We start from the raw sequence: 19,537 nt of genomic DNA, 5'->3' as shown, positions 1-19,537 counted from the left end.
TGGGACATCAAAAGATCGTGTGGACACCCACCTACAAGATGGTCAGACTTCTTTGTCAAGACCCTGAATGACCGGTTTGAGGCTCTGCATGTTCCTAGAATGAACACATGCCATTGGGCTACGCTAGCACGCAATAGGGATGAGTGGAGACGTTACTGGCACCTGCTCCAGTAAATCTTTTACTAACGGGGTATCAAGTGATCAAGTGAAGTTGTATCTGAGGTCCCAGGTCTCTGAGGCTTATGTTAGTGCATACCTGGTCAGACTTGGACCCTATGAAAACAGGAGGAGAAAGCTATTCAGGTATCCCAAAGAGGAATAAACTGAAAGAGCTATGCTTAATATCACATTTCACTCAAGTGAGAGGAATCCAGAGTTCTGACCTCCGTCGATGATCAAGAATCAGGGACGCTGTCTTGTTTGCGAAAGCATCGAAAATCAGATGGGCCAGGCACGTAATACAATTTAGAGATGACCGCTGGACTAGAGCTGTTACCAGCTGGATTCCATGGGATGTCAAAAAAATGCGTGGCTGCCCACCTACGAGATGGTCAGACTTAGTCGTCAAAACCCTGAACAAACGGTTTGAGGCTCTTCGTGTTCCTGGAGCAAGCAGATGCCATTGGGCTATACTAGCACATGACAGGGATGAATGAAGACATTACTGGTGCCCGCTTGAGCAAATCAATGAATAACAGGATGACAAGTGATACAAGTGATTGTTATATCAGGAGTTGAGTTTGCCATCTATTTATATTTTGTATTTAATTTTTCCCTTCTAATTTACTAATTTTTCTCAGGGATTCAGTTCTGAAAAAATATTTGGGGAGAACAAAACAAATTTGGAATTTTATGTAAGTTCTCTGAACTTCTAGAAGATCACCTGTTTGTTGCTTTGCTTTGGATGTCTTAGCTACTGAATGAATGAGCATTCTCAATGCATAATATTGAGAAACTGTACATTTATGTCAGGAGTAGTTTCTTATCTGAGACTTTTAACAATAGAAGGAAGACATGTTTGACATTCCCAAGATGATCCTGAAATACCTGAGAATGCCACCTCAAACTGCCTGGATTAGTGGTGCTGACAACAGTTCTCCTCTCAGAAGCCTTACCTACATTTCTGTGCCATGGGACAGGGTGTGAGCATAAACATAAAAAAATTTCAATGATGGGCTAGAATTCAGTATTTTGAACATAACGATGGTTTACATGACTCTATAAAGAGGAAAGCATTGTGTTGGATTGTACTGGACACACACACACAGTGAGTGATGTAGAACATGCTGCATCTGAATCAGACCTGTATGTGTATAAGTATTGTACCAATTGGTACTAAATCACAACCATGCAAGGTGTCAGCATCAGGGGAAGGTGGGGTAATGCTGCTGAGAACTCTCCATAGTCTATCCAACTTTCTTTGAATTGATAATTATTTTTAAATTAAAACCTTTTAAAAGGAGTACACATACTGTTACTTATCTAAGTTATTCCTAGCTGAAAAGACTTCAAGAAGCAGAGGGGTTTATAAGGATCGACATTCTCTAAGAACCTTGCAGTGATATATTTCACCTCAGTTTAAATCACATCACAGATCATCCTGAGAACTAAGAAAAGATTCCAGTAAATAATGAATATATAAAGTACAGTTCTCACTTCTTTAAGATAGGTATTTTTAAAGTTTAGGACATACCCAGCAGTGCTCAGGAGCTACTCCTGCCTCGGTGCTTGGGCATTGCTCCCAGTGGTACTCTGGGCACCGGGCCATGTGGATACATGCAAAGCATGCACTCAGTGTGCTAAGATGTCTCTCTGGCCTAAATTTTTTTTGTAACCCAGAAGAATTTATATCTATCCTGTGAGATTGTTGAATGCCTGACTTGGATAATAAAGAGAGTATAGCAGGAAGGGCATTTATTTTGCACAAGGCTGACCTGAATTCATTCTCTCCTCAGAACCATATATGGTACTCTGAGCCCTGCCAGGAGTCATCCTTGTGAGCCACCACAGAGCCAGGAATAAGCCTTGAGCACAGTTGGAAGTATCCCTATTTAAAAAAAAATTCAAGACTAGCATGCAGTCATTCTGCTGCTACATGAAGGGAGCTCAAAACTCTGCTGAGTGAAGTTAGTCAGGATAGAGACCCACCCAGAATGAACTTTTATTTATTTTTTTTCACTTTTAGAAACTCATTTATTTTATTTTCCGTCAACCTTATTTTCATTTCCCGTTTGAGTCTAGACGAACAGCTTAAGACCACTCAGTGGTGGTTCCAACCCACTCAGTGGCCTGAGCAGTAGGAGCTGCAGACCAGTCTTCTGTGGCAGGCTGAGCACTCCAATCTTCAGTAGGGAACTGCTGAATGGGCATGGAGGGCACCTGCACCCCTTAAGACCAGTCTGCAACCTCAGGCTGAGTTGCGGTGAACTCCGGAGCTGAGGCAGTCCATTCACCCTGGAATTCCTCCTTAGTCACGGCCTTCTCAGTAGCGGCCTGCTCTTCCTTTTCAATCTCCTCGGGATCTCTGTAGAAGTAGAGATCAGGCATGACTTCCCATGGGTGTTCACGGGAGATGGTGCCTCGCATGCGCAGAACCTCCCGGGCCAGCATCCACCACATGAGGCCCACAGAGTGAGCTCCCTTGTTGTTGCAAGGGATGGCAATGTCCACATAGCGTAGAGGAGAGTCTGTGTTACACAGAATGATCTTTTATATGGAGAGTATACGGGATTATGGTGGAATAATGAATGCTCAAACAGTGGAAAAAGAGATGTGAGAACCTGTAGTTAGTAGGAAACATCCCACCTGAGGGGGCTGAGAGAGGACAGGGAGGGGCTAATAACTATAGTGGAGAGAAGATCAAATGGGAGGAGGAGGTGGTGCTGAAAGGTGCTAACATGTTTTGGATGAAACACAGTTGGCAACAGTACAGTAAAACCATAATGCAAAAAATATGTTTTTAAAAAGTGCCCTTTATTGAGGCAGACTGTGGACAGTAGGATTAGGAGGTGATGTGGGGGAATTGGTGGAGGGAAGTGGGCACTGGTAAAAGGATTGGTGTTGAAACTATGTATGCCGGAAACCCAATATGAATAGCTAGGTAATTTCACGGTGACTAAGGGAAAAGGGGTTAAAAATCAAAGATTTGATTCTTGGAGACAGCGTTCTTAGTGATGTCAAAAAAGCAAGATGTCTCCATTGACTCTTGGAGACATCCTACTTTGCAAATGTGAGGCCCTGGTTGAGGGCCTGATATCCCCTGGGTGGAATCTCCCCATCTTCCCCAGCACCTCCAGATGTATCCCTGGGGGTTCTTTGTGCATAGTTGAATGTGACCCTGATGACTCCAAGCAACATTGGAGACTGCATGCATTGAACTATTCATTCTGGCTGAGTATCACTAGGAGTGACTGACCCTAGGGCTCACTGACCACTGCTCCCCACAACATCGAAAAATTGGGAAACTCAACTTACCTGTTTATGTATAAATGCTTTTTCATTTGCCCTTGGTGCTAACACAAGTCAAAATGCTTCTTAGAGGCCAATGATAGTTTTTGAGGAAAGTGTACAGACGTTTGAGGAACAATCCATAGGTTTGGTAATTATTATTCATTGCACAGGTGTTAACCAGTATTCATTCTTTAACAGTAATATATACTTCAAACTCCAAAATGTTGAAAACATGAAGTAATTTTTCTTCATTATTGAAATCTCTGTATGCAAACCTAGTAGCATTTGAAAGCTAATCTCCCGATGTGCCAGAGTAATTACAGAAAAGTAAATAATCTCCAGTGTTCTTATTCCCCATAGGAATGGTTTAATACTTTATCGTTCAAAACTGGTTTTTAGCTCATTCAAAATGCCTGAGAAAAGTTCTTTAGTATTCAGAATATGAGGGACTTTTAGAAAGTGCTGGAACATTTCTCCCCTCTAGCAATTGCTATTGTACTGGGGCACTTTCTCTATCTGCCAAGGAGAAAGCAAATCCCTCTGCTCCTTTTCCTCACACGGGTGCAGCTGTTTCTCTGTAGAGCCCCAAATCAGAACCCTAAGACAAAAGCCACAGTATGTTTGCCTGAAGTGACTTGTCTGGCTTGTAGATCATTCATTCGGTGGGTATCATTCTTCCACCAAGTCCTTTCCCAGCTGATGTCGCTTGTGATATCAGGCACCACAAAGCTTTTCCATGAAGTGTGACATGTAAACCCCGAGCCCCACGCTGATTTATTATTCACCGGGGATTTCATCATTCATTACATTAATTTCATTCATTACAAGGCTTGTGGCGTCTGTCCCTATGTGTGCCCAAGTTCCAGAATAAGTCTCCGTGCAATTGTTTCCCAAGTTATAAGGCAGCAATCTAGGGTTGAAGTCTGGCAATTCAACTTTCAATTCTTTCATTCAACTGGGATGAATTTGTTGCTTCTATATCTCAAATACTGGCTGGCAGGCCTCAAAGTGCCAACATGATTTTGCTTTATAAACTGTGAAATTGTTTTTCACAGGCCTCTTTACTAGTGCATGGGCAGAAGACTATGCATTTCTTCTCCAAAAGGTTAAAGTTGTGAGGAGTTTCTCAGCATATATGACTCGTGTTTTTCTAGAGCCAGGTGCATTGGGAGATAGCATGTTTGGAATAAATGCATCTTTAGGGAAGTGCACAAGAGTCTTGAAATGTGCTATTTGCAGTTTACAGCCTGTTATAATTTCATGAAAAGTTCAGTGTTGATTATAATTTTCTATTTTTTGATCTAGGTGTTAAGCTGATTTTTGTTTGAATTTTTTGTCTCAATTAAAGAGGCAGGGGGAACCAGCTATTTTTTAATTCAAATGACACCTTTTTATGAAAGAGTTTATTTAATATTTAGTTCAGATCTATTTGATAATCACAGAGTTTTGCTTTTTTTTTGTCACATGGCATTCTGCAGAAATTCTAATTGGGTTCTTCTTTCTTCATTGGCTAAATAGGTATTAGCCCTTTTGAGCTCTGTATTTCCAGTTTTCTAATATTGATACGTTATTTGTTTTTAAGATAGTTCCAAAGCTGTTTTTGTTGGAATTGCCATATTGGTGCATTGGTTGCTAATAAAATAAAATATAATGGATGAACACAAAGTCTGTGATTGAGCATCATTGTTGGATTATTGTAAAGTGAAAATTTTCGTGGAAACCACTGGGGTCAAAGGGGGTTCCTGGTGACTCATTTCATTTTTCTGAGTCTGCTCCAGTTCCCCAAATCTGGGTCTCAACTACTTCACTATTACTCTCAGTGTATTCAGTGCTGTCAGAATTCTTTTTTCTTTGCCTTATCTTACTTCCTCCCTCTTCTTTGCCTGGCAAAGGTGGATGTTCTTATGGTTCTATCTTTTCCTTTATTAACCTCGATGCAGGAGTAATTGAGTACCTGTGGTATCATGCCATTTGGTTTAAGCCTTTCCTGGGTAGATGATGGGAAGAATAAGGAAGTACAACATAAATTTCATTTGTATTTTTCCATGGAGATTCGTAGTCAGATTTGCTTTTCAAGACCAGGTATGATGAGGCTATAGGAGGAATAAATCCAGGTTTCTGACATCAACAGATCTGCTGTATCTTTGGATCAGTCTTGACTGAACCAGTCTTTTGGCAGTCTAGGCTATAATGTCTCCATATCTTTTTAGTTCACTAGGATTTGTGTCCTTTAGTCACACACTTGTCTTCACACATACTTGGCTGTGGTGTGAATGAAAGTCCCTTGTGGAAGTGGAATCACAGACAACAGAGCCTTCAGGCATGAACAGCAACACTGCCAGGATTATGCTTTGTGCACCTGGTGATTCTGGTGTTGAACTCTCAGCTTCCTACTTGCAAAGCAGGTGCTTTAGCCTCGAAGCCATCTCCCAGCACCCGGTCACACTCATTATTGATGATCACACACAATTTGTTTTCAGGTCTGCACACTTTATTGTACTGCAGATCACATACTCAGTTGTGTCATAGGGATCCTAGTTGGCAATGCCACTGGGTCATGCTAGCCATATGTGAGGAGGTTCCTGAGGTTCAACTCATGGCCTTATGCTTGCAAGTCAGATGATATGACCAGTGAGCTATCCCTGGGCCTTATACTCAGTATATCTGAAATGTTTCCTTCCTTTGCATATTAGATTTTCCTTTAAATTTTACCAATGTTTTGCTGTTGACACTATTGTCTATCCTGTGGAGAGTAAACTTTTACTCCACTTTCTTCCACACATTTTATGTTCTGTCTCCTCACTGTAACCTCTCATTCTCACTTTAACTCAGTCTCTTATGTTATGTTCTTGGTCTGAGATTCACTACTTCTTCATTTTTGCATGTTTAAAGCTTAGTCATCTTTTAAGAGCTAATAATAATGATTTCAGGGAAGATTCCAAAATAATATTCCCTGATGTGCCCAGCTGGAATTATTCTCTCATATGTTTGTTGCATTAAAACCATCTTTATTCTTATTCAATATTGAATTTTATATTATTCAGTACAACATATTCCTGATGGGGTGCTCTGATTATACTATAATAAACCCCTGGGAGAAAGAGCTGGGTGTGCTTCCATTTGTGAGGATTGTTGTTTTAAAACTAGTGCCTAGAAATTTAGAATACATCCAAAACGACCAGAACTTTGGAAAATGTCCCTCTGGCTCCACTCAGCACTGCTGCCCACCCTGTGTGCTCCACAGCTCCACTCACGGGGCCCCACACTAACCCTGAGAACCCTGCTGGGTCTTTGTCCATCCGCTGTGCACTTAAACTCACCACTATTTTCCAAATTATGTGCCAAGTGGGGCCTAAACAACCAGAAAGCAGATTTAGAAGGCATCAAGAGAGATGAAAAGGCAAAGGGAAAAAAGAAACTCAGGAAACCTGGTCAACACAACAGGTTTTCAAAGGGTTAAACATAAGATCCTGCATGATGAAACATTTTCTTCATGTACACACACACACAAACACACAGACACGTATAGGCCAGGTTTATACCTAGTGCTTGAAAATGGAACCCCTGCAAATGATTGTGCATATCAGCTTTATTACTGTTAGCTAAAATGAGGAAACAACTTAGATGTCTCTCGATGAATGAGGGGATCAATACAATGTGAGATGCTCATCTCTGAACTTTCTTCAGCTCAGAACATAAATGCAATGCTGATACATGCATGGTACAATATGAATGGATAGGGAAGTGGAGGGAACTGTTTGCAGGCTACATATTGACTCTATTTGTGTGAAATGTGTACAGTAGGCAGAGTCAGAAACAGAGTACATGAGGGGATTGTGATCCATCGGTGGTGCCATAAAGAGTGACTGCTGGGGTCAGAGAGACAGTCAGTGCATAAGGCATTTGGTTTGCATGTGGCCACACCGAGTTCAATTCCTGATGTCCCATACTGTCCCCCAAGCAAGCTAGGAGTGATTCCCAAGTGCATATCCAGAAATAACCTTTAAGTATTACCATGTGTGGTCTCCCCACAAAACCGAAACAAAACAAAGCAAAACGACAAAAAATGTGACTGCTAATGGACATGGGATCTGATTAGAAGATGATGAACATGTTCTGGAATTACCTGATGAAAGTAGTTGTACAACTTTTTTTTCATTATTCATATAACTTTATTTAATTACTTTTTTTAAAAAATTTTTTATTAGTGAAACACCATGAGGTACAGTTGTAGATTTACTATTTTGGGGGGTTGGGTTTCGATTATACAATGATCAGATACCCATCCCTCCACCAGTGCCCATTTTCCACCACCATGGATAATATCCCCCCCACCCCCATCCCCCCATCTCCCCCTGCCTCTGTGGCAGGGCAATCCCCTGTGTTCTCTCTCTCCTTTTGGGTGTTGTGGTCTGCAAAAGAGGCATTGAGTGGCAAACATGTTCAGTCCATAGTCTACTTTCAACATGCATCTCCCCTCCTGGGAGGATCCTCCAAACACCCTTTATTTGGTGCTCCCTTCTCCATCTGAACTGCCCTTTCCCCTAGAATACCCGGCTGGCCTCGAGGTTATGAAGTAATCCTCCTGGTGCTGCTCTCAGCTATTCTTGGGTATTAATCTCATATTTGGTTACTTTATATCCCCCAGATGAATGCAATCTTTCTATGTCTATCCCTCTCTTTCTGACTCATTTTTCTTAGCATGATACTTTCCATATTGTACCACTTGTATGTAAATTTCATGACTTCATCTTTTCTAAGAGATACATAGTACTCCATTGTGTAGATGTACCAAAGTTTCTTTAACCAGTCATCTGTTCTTGGGCATTCAGGTTTCTTCCAGTTTCTGGCTATTGTAAAGAGTGCTGCAATGAACAAACAAGTGCAGATGTCACTTCAACTGTACATTTTTGCCTCTCTGGGATATATTCCTAGGAGTGGTATTGCTGGGTCAAATGGGAGGTCAATTTCTATTTTTTTGAGAATCGTCCATACTGTTTTCCAGAAGGGCTGAACCAGTCGACATTCCCACCAACAGTGAAGGAGTGTCCCTTTCTCGCCATATCCGGGCCAGCATCAGTTGCTTTTGTTCTTTTGAATGTGGGCCAGTCTCTGAGGTGTGAGATGGTATCTCATTGTGGTTTTGATCTGCATCTCCCTGATGATTAATGATGTAGAGCATTTTCTCATGTGCTTTTTTGCCATTCGGATTTCTTCTTTGAGGAAGTTTCTGTTCATTTCATTGCCCCATTTTTGGATGGGGTTGGATGTTTTCTTCTTGTGGATTTTAACCAGTATTTTTTATATCCTGGATATCAATCCCTTGTCAGATGTGTATTTGGCGAATATCCTTTCCCATTCTGTAGACTGTCTTTGTATTTTGGTCACTGTTTCTTTGGAGGTACAGAAGCTTCTTAGTTTAAGATAGATAGTCCCATTTATCTATCTATGTTTTCACTTGCTCGGCCAGTGGCGTTGCATCTTTGAAGATACCATTAGCTTCAATGTCATGGAGGGTTTTGCCAACTTTGTCTTCAATGTACCTTATGGTGTCTGGTCTGATGTTGAGGTCTTTAATCCATTTTGATCTTACTTTTGTACATGGTGTTAGGCAGAGTTCTGAGCCCATTTTTTTTGCATGTAGCCGTCCAGTGATGCCAGCACAATTTGTTAAAGAGGCTTTCCTTACTCCACTTCACATTACTTGCACCTTTATCAAAGATTAGATGATCATATGATTGAGGGGAGATGTCAGTGTATTTAACCCTGTTCCATTGGTCTGCTCGAGCGGGCCCAGTAACGTCTCCATTGGAGACTTTGTTGTTACTGTGTCTGGCATATCGAATACTCTCGGTAGCTTGCCAGGCTCTCCGAGAGGGGCAGAGGAATCAAACTCTGGTCGGCCATGTTGGCTGCGCGCAAGGCAGACGCCCTACCGCTGTGCTGGAGCGAGCGATAGCACAGCGGTAGGGTGTTCGCCTTACAAGCGGCCAAAATGGCAGACCCGAGTTCGATTCTTCCGCCCCTCTCGGAGAGCCCGGCAAGCTACCGAGAGTATTCGATATGCCAGACACAGTAACAACAAAGTCTCCAATGGAGACGTTACTGGGCCCGATCGAGCAAATCGACGATCAACAGGAGGGCCCATTGGTCTGCAGTTCTGCCTTTGTTCCAGTACCATGCTGTTTTAATTATTGCTGCTTTGTAGTAGAGTTTGAAGTTCGGGAGGTTTATTCCTCCCATTTTCTTTTTCCCAAGAATTGCTTTAGGTATTCGTGGGGGCTTACTGTTCCATATAAATTTCAGGAGTGTTTGCTCCATTTCTTTGAAGAATGTCATGGGTATCCTTATAGGGATTGCATTGAATTTATACAATGCTTTCAGTAGTATTGCCATTTTGACAATGTTAAGTCTCCCGACCCATGAGCAGGGGATATCTTTCCATTTCCTCATGTCCTCTTTTATTTCCTGAAGTAGCGTTTTGTAGTTTTCTTTGTACAGGTCCTTTACTTCCTTAGTTAAGCTGATTCTTAGGTACTTGATTTTCTGGGGCACAATTTTGAACGGGATTTTTTTTTCATGTTGCTTTCTTGTCTCTCACTGTTTGTGTATAGGAAAGCCATGGACTTTTGGGTATTGATTTTATAGCCTGCAAATTTACTATATGAGACTATTGTTTCTAGGAGTTTTTTGGTGGAGGTTATTGGGTTCTCTACGTAGAGTATCATATCATCTGCGAATAGTGAGAGCTTGATTTCTTCCTTTCCTACCTGAATGCCCTTAATATCTTTTTCTTGCCTAATCGCTATTGCAAGTACTTCCAGTTCTATATTGAACAGCAGTGGAGAGAGTGGGAATCCTTGTCTCGTCCCTGATCTTAGAGGGAAGGCTCTCAGTTTTTCCCCATTGAGGATGATGCTTGCTGTAGGCTTGTGGTGGATGGCTTTAATTATGTTGTGGAAGGTCCCCTCTATACCCATTTTGGCTAGGGTTTTCATCATAAAGGGGTGCTGGATCTTGTCAAATGCTTTCTCTGCATCTATTGATATAATCATATGCTTTTTATCTTTTCTTTTGTTGATATTATGGATTATGTTGATTGATTTCCAAATGTTGAACCATCCTTGCATCCCTGGGATGAATCCTACTTGGTCATGGTGTATGATCTTTTTGATGAGTAGTTGGATTCTATTTGGTAGTCGTTTGTTGAGGATCTCTGCATCTGTGTTCATCAGGGATATCGTTCTGTAATTCTCTTTCTTTGTGGTATCTCTGTCTGCTTTTGGTATCAGTGTGATATTTGCTTCGTAGAAACTGTTCGGAAGTGTTTTTGATATTTCAATTTCGTGGAGAAGCTTAAAGAGGATTGGGAGTAAGTCTTCTTTAAAGATTTGGAAGAATTCACTAGTGAATCCATCCGGGCCAGGACTTTTGTGCTTGGGGAGACTTTTTATTACCATTTCAATTTACTTGATGGTGATAGGTCTGTTCAGGTATTCCAGGTCTTTTTGGTTCAGCCTTGGGAGTCTGTAGGAGTCTAGGAATTTATCCATTTCCTCGAGGTTTTGATGTTCCGTGGCATAAAGCTTCTCAAAGTACTCCCTGAAGATCCTTTGAATTTCTGTAGTTTCTGTTGCAATGACCCCCTTTTCATTTCTGATTCGGTTTATTAGGGTTTTCTCTCTCCCTTTCTTTGTGAGTTTTGCTGGAGGCTTATCGATCTTGTTAATTTTCTCGAAGAACCAGCTCTTGATTTCATTGATCTTTCGGATTGTTTTTTGGGTTTCCATCTCATTAATCTCTGCTCTGAGTTTTATTGTTTCCTTTCTCCTGTTCGGGTTGTGCTCCTTTTTTTGGTCCTTCTCCAAGGTCTTAAGCTGTGAGGTTAGGATACTTATGTATGCTCGCTCCTCCTTCCTGAGGAATGCTTGTAGAGCTATAAACTTTCCTTTTAACACAGCTTTTGCTGTGTCCCATAAGTTTTGGTAACTCGTGTTCTCATTTTCATTCATTTCTAGGAATCTTTTGATTCCTCTTTGATTTCCTTTCTAAGCCACTTGTTCAATAGCGCACTGTTTAATTTCCAGGTGTTTGATTTAGTTTTCTGTTTTTGTGTGTAATTTGCTTCTAATTTCAGCGCATTGTGGTCTGAGAAGATTGTTGATACAATCTCTATCTTCTTAATTTTATGGAGGCATGTTTTGTGGCTCAGCATGTGGTCTATCTTGGAGAATGTTCCATGTACGCTTGAGAAGAATGTGTATTCAGCCTTTTGAGGATGAAGTGTCCTGTATATATCTACTGAGTCTCTTTCTTCCATTGTTTCCCTCAGATGAAGTATGTCCTTGCTAAGCTTGATTCTGGTTGATCTATCAAGAGGTGACAAAGTGGTTTTGAAGTCTTCCACTAGTATTGTGTTGCTATTGATGTATTTTTCCAAATGTATGAGTAGTTGTTTTAAGTATTTTGCTGGTCTCTCATTAGGTGCATATACATTTATTATTGTAAGTTCTTCCTGTTGCACAGATCCTTTGATCAATAAGAAATGGCCTTCACTGTCTCTTATGACCTTCCTCACTCTGAAATCCATGTGGTCTGATATTAGGATGGCTACCCCAGCTTTTTTATGGGAGCTGTTTGCCTGTAGAATTGTTTTCCAGACTTTGACTCTGAGTCTGTGTTTGCTTTGACTATTGAGATGTGTTTCTTGCAGGCAGCAGAATGTTGGGTTCAATTTTCGAATCCATCCTGCCACTCTATGTCTTTTAATTGGTGCATTTAGCCCATTGACATTGAGAGAGATTATTGTTATGGGATTTTGTCCCATTGTTCTGTTGAAATTTGGTGTATTTGAGGGGCCTTTCTTTCTTTAAAGTAGCCCATTTAGTTGTTCTTGTAACCATGGTTTTGAGTCTATGAAGTTCCTGAGCTGTTGTTTGTCTGTGAAACTGTGTGTTGTTCCTTCTATTATGAATGAGAGTCTCGCTGGGTAAAGTATTTTTGGAGATGCATTTATTTCATTGAGTTTTTTCACTATGTCCCACCACTGTTTTCGGGCCATGAGGGTTTCATCAGAAAAATCAGCTGTGAAGTTTAAGGATACTCCTTTGTAAGAGATTTCTTTCTTCGATCTTGCTGCTTTCAGAATTTTGTCTCTGTCTAAGGTTTTGGTAATTTTGATCAGAATGTGTCTTGGGGTATTTTGATTCGGATTTCTTCTAGCTGGTAATCTTCGGGCCTCTTGAATGTGGTCACAAATTTTCTTCAGCTCTGGAAACGTTGTAGCAATGATGTCTTTGACAGTTTCTTCTTCATCAAGGTTTTCTTCCTGTCCCTCTGGGACTCCAATAATTCTTATGTTACCCCTCTTGGCTTCATTGCGATCTTCTCTTGCCATCCATTCCCGAATAGTGAGTCTCTTTTCCATTTTCTGCTCTTTTCTGGAGAGTCTCTGAACTTGATTTTCGAGCTCATTGATTCTGTTCTCAGCAGCTCTTACTCTGAGTTTTTCAATTCACCTACAGGATTTTTCAGAACTGACATTTCCGATTGCATTTTCCTCATTTCTGCCTTCAAATCCTCCTGTCTTCTATTTGGCATTGCTTTCCATTGTTTCTTTTAGTTCCCTAAGCATCCTAAGTAGCTCCCTTCTGAATTCTTTGTCAGAGAGGTTGTCTAACACTACAGTACTGTTGGTGTCATCTGGGCTAGACTCTTCAATAAGAAAGTTTGGTGGGCTTTTGCGTTGCTTTACCATTGTGACAAGTGTGGTTTAGTCCTTCACGTTCACTGTTACTATTCTGCTTGATATGCAGTGTGAGTTAAGATAGGCTTATGAGTTTTTGGCTACTGTGTTTCTAGTGGCTGAGCTAAGCTAGAGAAGTTTCCATTTAAGAAGGTAGCTTATGGTTCCTATGGCATATGTAGTGGGAAAATATTTCGTGGCCGCATTAGCGGCCGTGGCTCTGGAAAGAGTCCCTGGCACTGGGCGAGGAGTTGGGAACATCTCCTGGTTGGAATGAGGAGCCATTCAGCTTTGTTGCCCAGAGCTGAGCCTCCGTGCCCGTCCCGCGCAGATCAGGGGAGAAAACCGGCTTTCTAGGATATGGATCTAGCTGTGCATTCCCAGAGAGGGTCCCAGGCCCTTGGTGGTGGGCTGTACCTGGTTGGAATGAGGAGCCGTTCAGCTTTGTTGCCCAGAGCTGGGCCTCTGTGCCCGTCCCGCGCAGATCAGGGGAGAAAACCGGCTTTCTAGGAGATGGATCTAGCTGCGCATGCCCAGAGAGGGTCCCAGGCCCTTGGGGGTGGGCTGTACCTGGTTGGAATTGGAGCCATTCAGCTTTGTTGCCCAGAGCTGGGCCTCCGTGCCCATCCCGCGCAGATCAGGGGAGAAAACCGGCTTTCTAGGAGATGGATTTAGCTGCGCATCATTGTACAACTTTTAATATGATAAAAAAAAAACCCTGAATGGTGAAGAGAGCTTTTTTTTTGTTTGTAATATGTGAATTTTATCTCAAGTAAAGCAATTTATCTTCAGGCAATGAAATGATTACAGAAGGTAAAGGTAAAAGCAAGGGTTTGGTTGATACCTTGAAACAAAGTGAACACTCTGACTGTGATTAAGATAATGGAAGCACTTTACCAAAGGAAATCATGGTTCAGAAGGATTCAGTCACCTTAGTAACCATTCTAAGAATTCTTCAGTGTGTGGTGAAGATGAGGTATTGAACCATTTTTTCCAGTACATGCTTATTCTTTCTAAAAAGACCTAATACTTCTATGAGATGTGTCTTGTGACTCTTGTATGGAGTCAGATCTCACTGAAGTTTCAGCCTCACCTATTGTCTGCCCTTGGGGCCAAGCTCTTGCTCTGATTTACGTTCTGCATGTGTGTGCGATCTTCTCCCTGTTCTGTCTGTTTTCTATCCTCACCAAAAACTGAGTGGTTAGTGATGGTTCCTGTGAGAGGACAATGATCAGGGCTTATCCATAGAGGTGGCTTTCATTTGCCAAATGCACCCTGTGAAGAACAGAAAGTATCAAACAGTTGAGAGGATTTTACTCAAACTGTTGGAATGGGGATGGCTCTTTCATAGATGAAAACTTCCTCAAAGAAGAAGAAGAAGAAAATTGGGTTTCTTTTAATAGGAGAACCACTGGCAAGGGGGAGGAGGAGGTGGTATTATCTTGGAAAGTAAAAAGTCAGTATGAGCCTGTGGACTTAGCTACTGCCTCAACCACATGGAACATCAGCAAGAAACTGAAATAGGGATATGTGTAGTGGCATTCTAAAAATGGAAGCAATCTTCAGGTATTACCAAAGCATATGCTATTCCCATTTACAATACTGAAGGGATGTTCATTTACTTTATGATGGTCAGTTTCAAATGGAATGGAAACAAAGAAAGAAGACCCAAGGAAAGGGAAGAGCTGACACATTAAAGTGAACCACGTTCAGTGGGTAAGGCAGTGAGTGACGTGTAAAGTGACTGTGAAGCTGGAACCAACTAGGAAAGCATGAACGCTGCAGGGCCAGAACTTCTGAGCTAAGGAGATGGAACGAGGAAGACCTGAAAGACTCATTTTTTAATATTAGAAGTGGAAGAAAAAAACAAATCAGATTGTTAATACTGATTTTTTCCAGCTCAGTCTAGCTCAATAACAAATTAGACTTTTCTAGGAATATTTTTTTCCTTCTTGAGCCCAATTTTTATGATTTTGCCATATGGAAACTTTGACTTGTATGTAGAACTTACTCCATTGAGAAGCTTGGTGTGGGTTTTCAAATGTTTCTTGACTTTAACAACTCTATTTCCCAATTAGCAAAGGGAATAAAGTTGATTATGCATATCCATGGGGTGACAATTTATATCTGATTAACCAAATCTAAGGTTAACATTAAAAGGCCACTAGGAATTACTTTAATTTTGGTTTTTTTTTGGTTTTCAAAAAAAAATAGTTCTAGATCTCCCTCTGCCCTACCCGCCACCCCCCCCCCCCACTTGCCCAGTTGAAGTCTCTATTCTAAAATGTAAGTTTCACAGTCTGTAGAATTTAAAATTTGGTTGGTATTTTATTTGTTGTTTCCTAACCATATTCCTATGTTATTTTTTTAAAAAGAACTATTGACTAAACATAGACATAAAAAGCTAAAGAACGTATTTATAGACCTACAATGTGTTCTGGTAACCTACTCATGAACATGTCCTTACACCTCAATGTCTTCCAACTTTGTGTTTGGACCAAAAATAGGTGAACTGTCAAGGAAAAAGGGGGGAGATAATTAGCTCTACCCCCTCTGTTATAAAGATTAACTGTTCATCCTTTTTTTATACTCACTGGAGTCCGAATAACTGTTAATAGTCTTGGATATTAGAAAATTCAGAAAAACAAATATGGATAGTCACTTGTTCTTACAGTAGTTCAGGTGGTCTTATGATATTCTGTTATTTGGTTTGATGTACCTACAGAATATAAGCTTTATGAGTGTTCCGTGTATTGATTGATATAAAGGCATTTTTTTTGTAAGTGGCACCTCTTTTAGATACGAGATCCTGTGATCTCAGTTCATTTATATGAACATGTTTATTGTCTTCTGCATTATGTCTAGTTTTTTAAAATAGGAAACTGATGCTGGTAATTATTTTTTTATTTATTTCAAAGTACACATACTTGATCTAAAATAGCACTGCACTGTAGCACTGTCCTCCCATTGTTCATCGATTTGCTCGAACGGACCCAGTAACATCTCCATTATGAGATTTGTTGTTACTGTGTTTGGCATATCCAATATGTCACGGGTAGCTTGCCAGGCTTTGCCATGTGGGCTAGATACTCTTGGTAGCTTGCCAGGCTCTCTGAGAGGGGAGGAGGAATTGAACCTGGCTCAGCTGAGCTTGCCATGTGCAAGGCAAAATAATTATCTGATATTTATCTACCCTTGATTTAAATAAAATAAGGTAATACCAAGAAGGGCTGGAGCAGTAGCACAGCGGGTAGGGCGTCTGCCTTGCAGGCGACAGACCCCTGTTCGATTCCTCTGCCCCTCTTGGAGAGCCTGGCAAGCTACTGAGAGTATCTAGCCCACATGGCAAAGCCTGGCAAGCTACCTGTGACGTTTTCAATATGACAAAAACAGTAACAACAAGTCTCACAATTTGTTGTGAGACGTTACTGGTGCTTGCTAGAGCAAATCGATGAACAATGAGAGAACAGTGACAGTGACAATACTAAGACATGGATGAAGAATAGAAACTATTTTAAAAGTAGATTTATATTTATGCTTCTCAGAGATAGTGTTTACTTATAGTTTAGTAATTATTCTACCAAATAGTTTTATTTCCTTGTATTAAAAAATGGGGCCCGAGAGCTAGCACGGTGGGTAAAGAACTTGCCTACTTGCCTGGCATGTACCCAACCTAGGTTTAATCCCCTGTACCATGTATCTTTAAAGCACTGCCAAATTTGATCCATAAGCAAATATCCAGGAGTTGAGCACAGTTGTGGATAGTCCTGGCCCCCCTCCAGACAAAAGAGAGAAAGAGAGAGAGAGAGAGAGACAGAGAGAGAGAGAGATAAAAGTGAATTATGTTGTCTCAGTGGTGAGAAACTGCAAGCCTTTCCCCTAAGATCAGGCACAAAACAAAGATGTACAGTCTCATCACTATTACTCAGCATAATATTGAGAGTCCCAATCACAGCATTAAAGCAAGAAAAGCAAACTAAAGGAACTAAAGGAATTAAAACTAGAAAATCAGTTAAATGACCACTATTTGTAGATGACATGATAATATGTGTAAGAAAATATAAGTATGATACAAAAAACTTTTAAATAAGAAACCTATACAGCAAAGTGTGAGGATGCAAAACTAATACACAAAAATCAATATGCTGGAGCTGGTGTGATAGTACAGCAGGTAGGGTGTTTGCCTTGCATATGGCTGACCCGGGTTCGATTCCCAGAATCCCATGTGGTCTCCCAAGCACAGTCAGGAGTAATTTGTGACTGCAAAGCCAGAAGCAACCCCTGTGTACCATTGGGTGTTACCAAATAAAGAAAAAAAATCAATATGCCGTTATATTTATGTTTAAATCTGTTTTCATTTCTATATGCAAACACTGATATAGATGGGAAATATTTTTAAATACCATTTACAATTATATTTTAAAAATGTCAAGTACCTAGAGGTCAGTAAAGGATATGAAAGACAGCCACGAAACATGAAGTCACTAATAAAATAAATAGAAGACAAGGTAATGAAGAAATATTCTGTGTTCATGAATGGGAAAAATTAACATTGTTAATATGACCATTCTATACAAAATATTATACAGCTTTAGTATCATCCCTATCCAGATTCCAATAATATTTTTAATATTATTTTCAAAAAACACTATTAAAGTTTGTATTGAACACCCAAAATAGCCAAATAGTGAAAAAATGGCTTCATATGGTATATAATGAAATTCTAATAAAGCAGTGTGATACTGAAATAAAAGCAGACTCTCAGACCAGTTGAAAGACTTGGAAGCCCAGAAATAAACCTTCATATATTTTATTTATATATTATTTATGAACATATTATTCAGATTTGTTAGATTCAGATGGTAAATTAATGACAAAGAAGTCCAAGTCTAAAGTGGAGGAAAGAAAACCATTTTGACAAATGTTGTTGGGAAAACTGATCAGCTGTAGACACACACACACACACACACTCACATGCCCTTATAAACTGGATTTCTACATACACAAAAGCTAATTAAAAATGAAGTAAAGACCTTGAAGTTACATCTGAAGTCATAAAATGCATCAAGGAAAACATAGGGAGAACTCTCCGTGATATTGATTTCAGTGGCATCTTCAGTGACTCATCTTCATTGGCAAAGAAAGCAAAAGCAAATATAAATGGGAATACTTCGTCATGCAAAAAATTTTCGGTGCTATGAGGGAGACTATGCCTGAAATTCAAACATACTCTATTAAATGAGAGAAAAGGCTTACCACATATCTGACAAAGGACATAAAGCACTCAGAGAAGTCAACAAGAACAAAAAACACCCCAAATAATTTAATCAAAAATGGGGAAGAAAACTGAACAGACACTGCACCAAATATGTACTGATGGACCAGAGGCACATGAGTATTCATCTTTAATGATCTCACCTCATGCAAATGAAAACTGCTTACATAAAACAAAAGGGAACAGCCAGTGCTAGCAGCGATGTGATGTAAAAGGGTTTAATCTCTATTGAAAACAGTATAGAGATGTCTCAAAAGATCAAAAATGAATTGCCATCTAATCCAGCATTTCAACCCTTATAATCTACCCCAGAAACGCAAGCGTGTTAATTTGTTTGTTGTGCTATTTATAATAGCTAAGATTTACTAACAACCAAAATGCGTAGCCAATAAAGCAGATAAAGATATTGTTGTCTCTTTCTTCTTCCTTCCTTCCTTCCTTCCTTCCTTCCTTCCTTCCTTCCTTCCTTCCTTCCTTCCTTCCTTCCTTCCTTCCTTCCTTGTTTCCTTGTTTCCTTCCTCCCTCTCTTCTTTCTTTATCTCTCTCTCTCTCCTTCCCTCCCTCCCTCCCTCCCTCCCTCCCTCCCTCCCTCCCTCCCACCCTCTCTTCCTTCCTTCCTTCCTTCCTTCCTTCCTTTCTTTCTTTCTTTCTTTCTTTCTTTCTTTCTTTCTTTCTTTCTTTCTTTCTTTCTTTCTTTCTTTTGTCCTTCCTACTTACATACCCATCTATCTACAACATGGGATGTTACTACTCAACTATAAGAAAAGACAAGCCAAACATGCCTTTTCTACAATATGACTTGAATTCGATATGTTGTGCCAGTGAAATAAAGTCGGTAAAAGAAACACAAATACTGGATTATCTCACATGTGGAGTATAAAGAAGTAAATCAAGTGAATAATATTCAATGCAAATGAACCCTTAGAGTCTGACATCTGAGTTGATTTAGTTGAAGGGGGTTTGAGGAAGCGTGGAGAGGGAGGCTTCAGAGGAGAAGGAGGAGATCTAGGGACAGTGGTGAAGAGGATTGAGTGCTGTGGTGGTGGGTGTTGTGGACAACCCACCTA

The 19,537-nt window shown here is 40.4% G+C and overlaps 1 protein-coding gene across 1 annotated transcript; it reads right to left on the bottom strand.

Annotated features, from left to right (window-relative positions):
* Positions 1-2,187: 2,187 nt before the first annotated feature.
* Positions 2,188-2,695, bottom strand: LOC130019205 (40S ribosomal protein SA-like). Its single transcript, XM_056109820.1, has one exon. It carries the CDS (start codon positions 2,617-2,619, stop codon positions 2,389-2,391), a length of 231 nt encoding a protein of 76 aa, XP_055965795.1. The 5' UTR covers positions 2,620-2,695; the 3' UTR covers positions 2,188-2,388.
* Positions 2,696-19,537: the final 16,842 nt, after the last annotated feature.

The sequence above is a fragment of the Sorex fumeus genome, unplaced genomic scaffold, assembly GCF_029834395.1.
Source record: "Sorex fumeus unplaced genomic scaffold, SorFum_2.1 ptg000008l, whole genome shotgun sequence".
Lineage (NCBI taxonomy): Eukaryota > Metazoa > Chordata > Mammalia > Eulipotyphla > Soricidae > Sorex > Sorex fumeus.
This window is presented reverse-complemented; position numbering and strand designations above follow the sequence as displayed.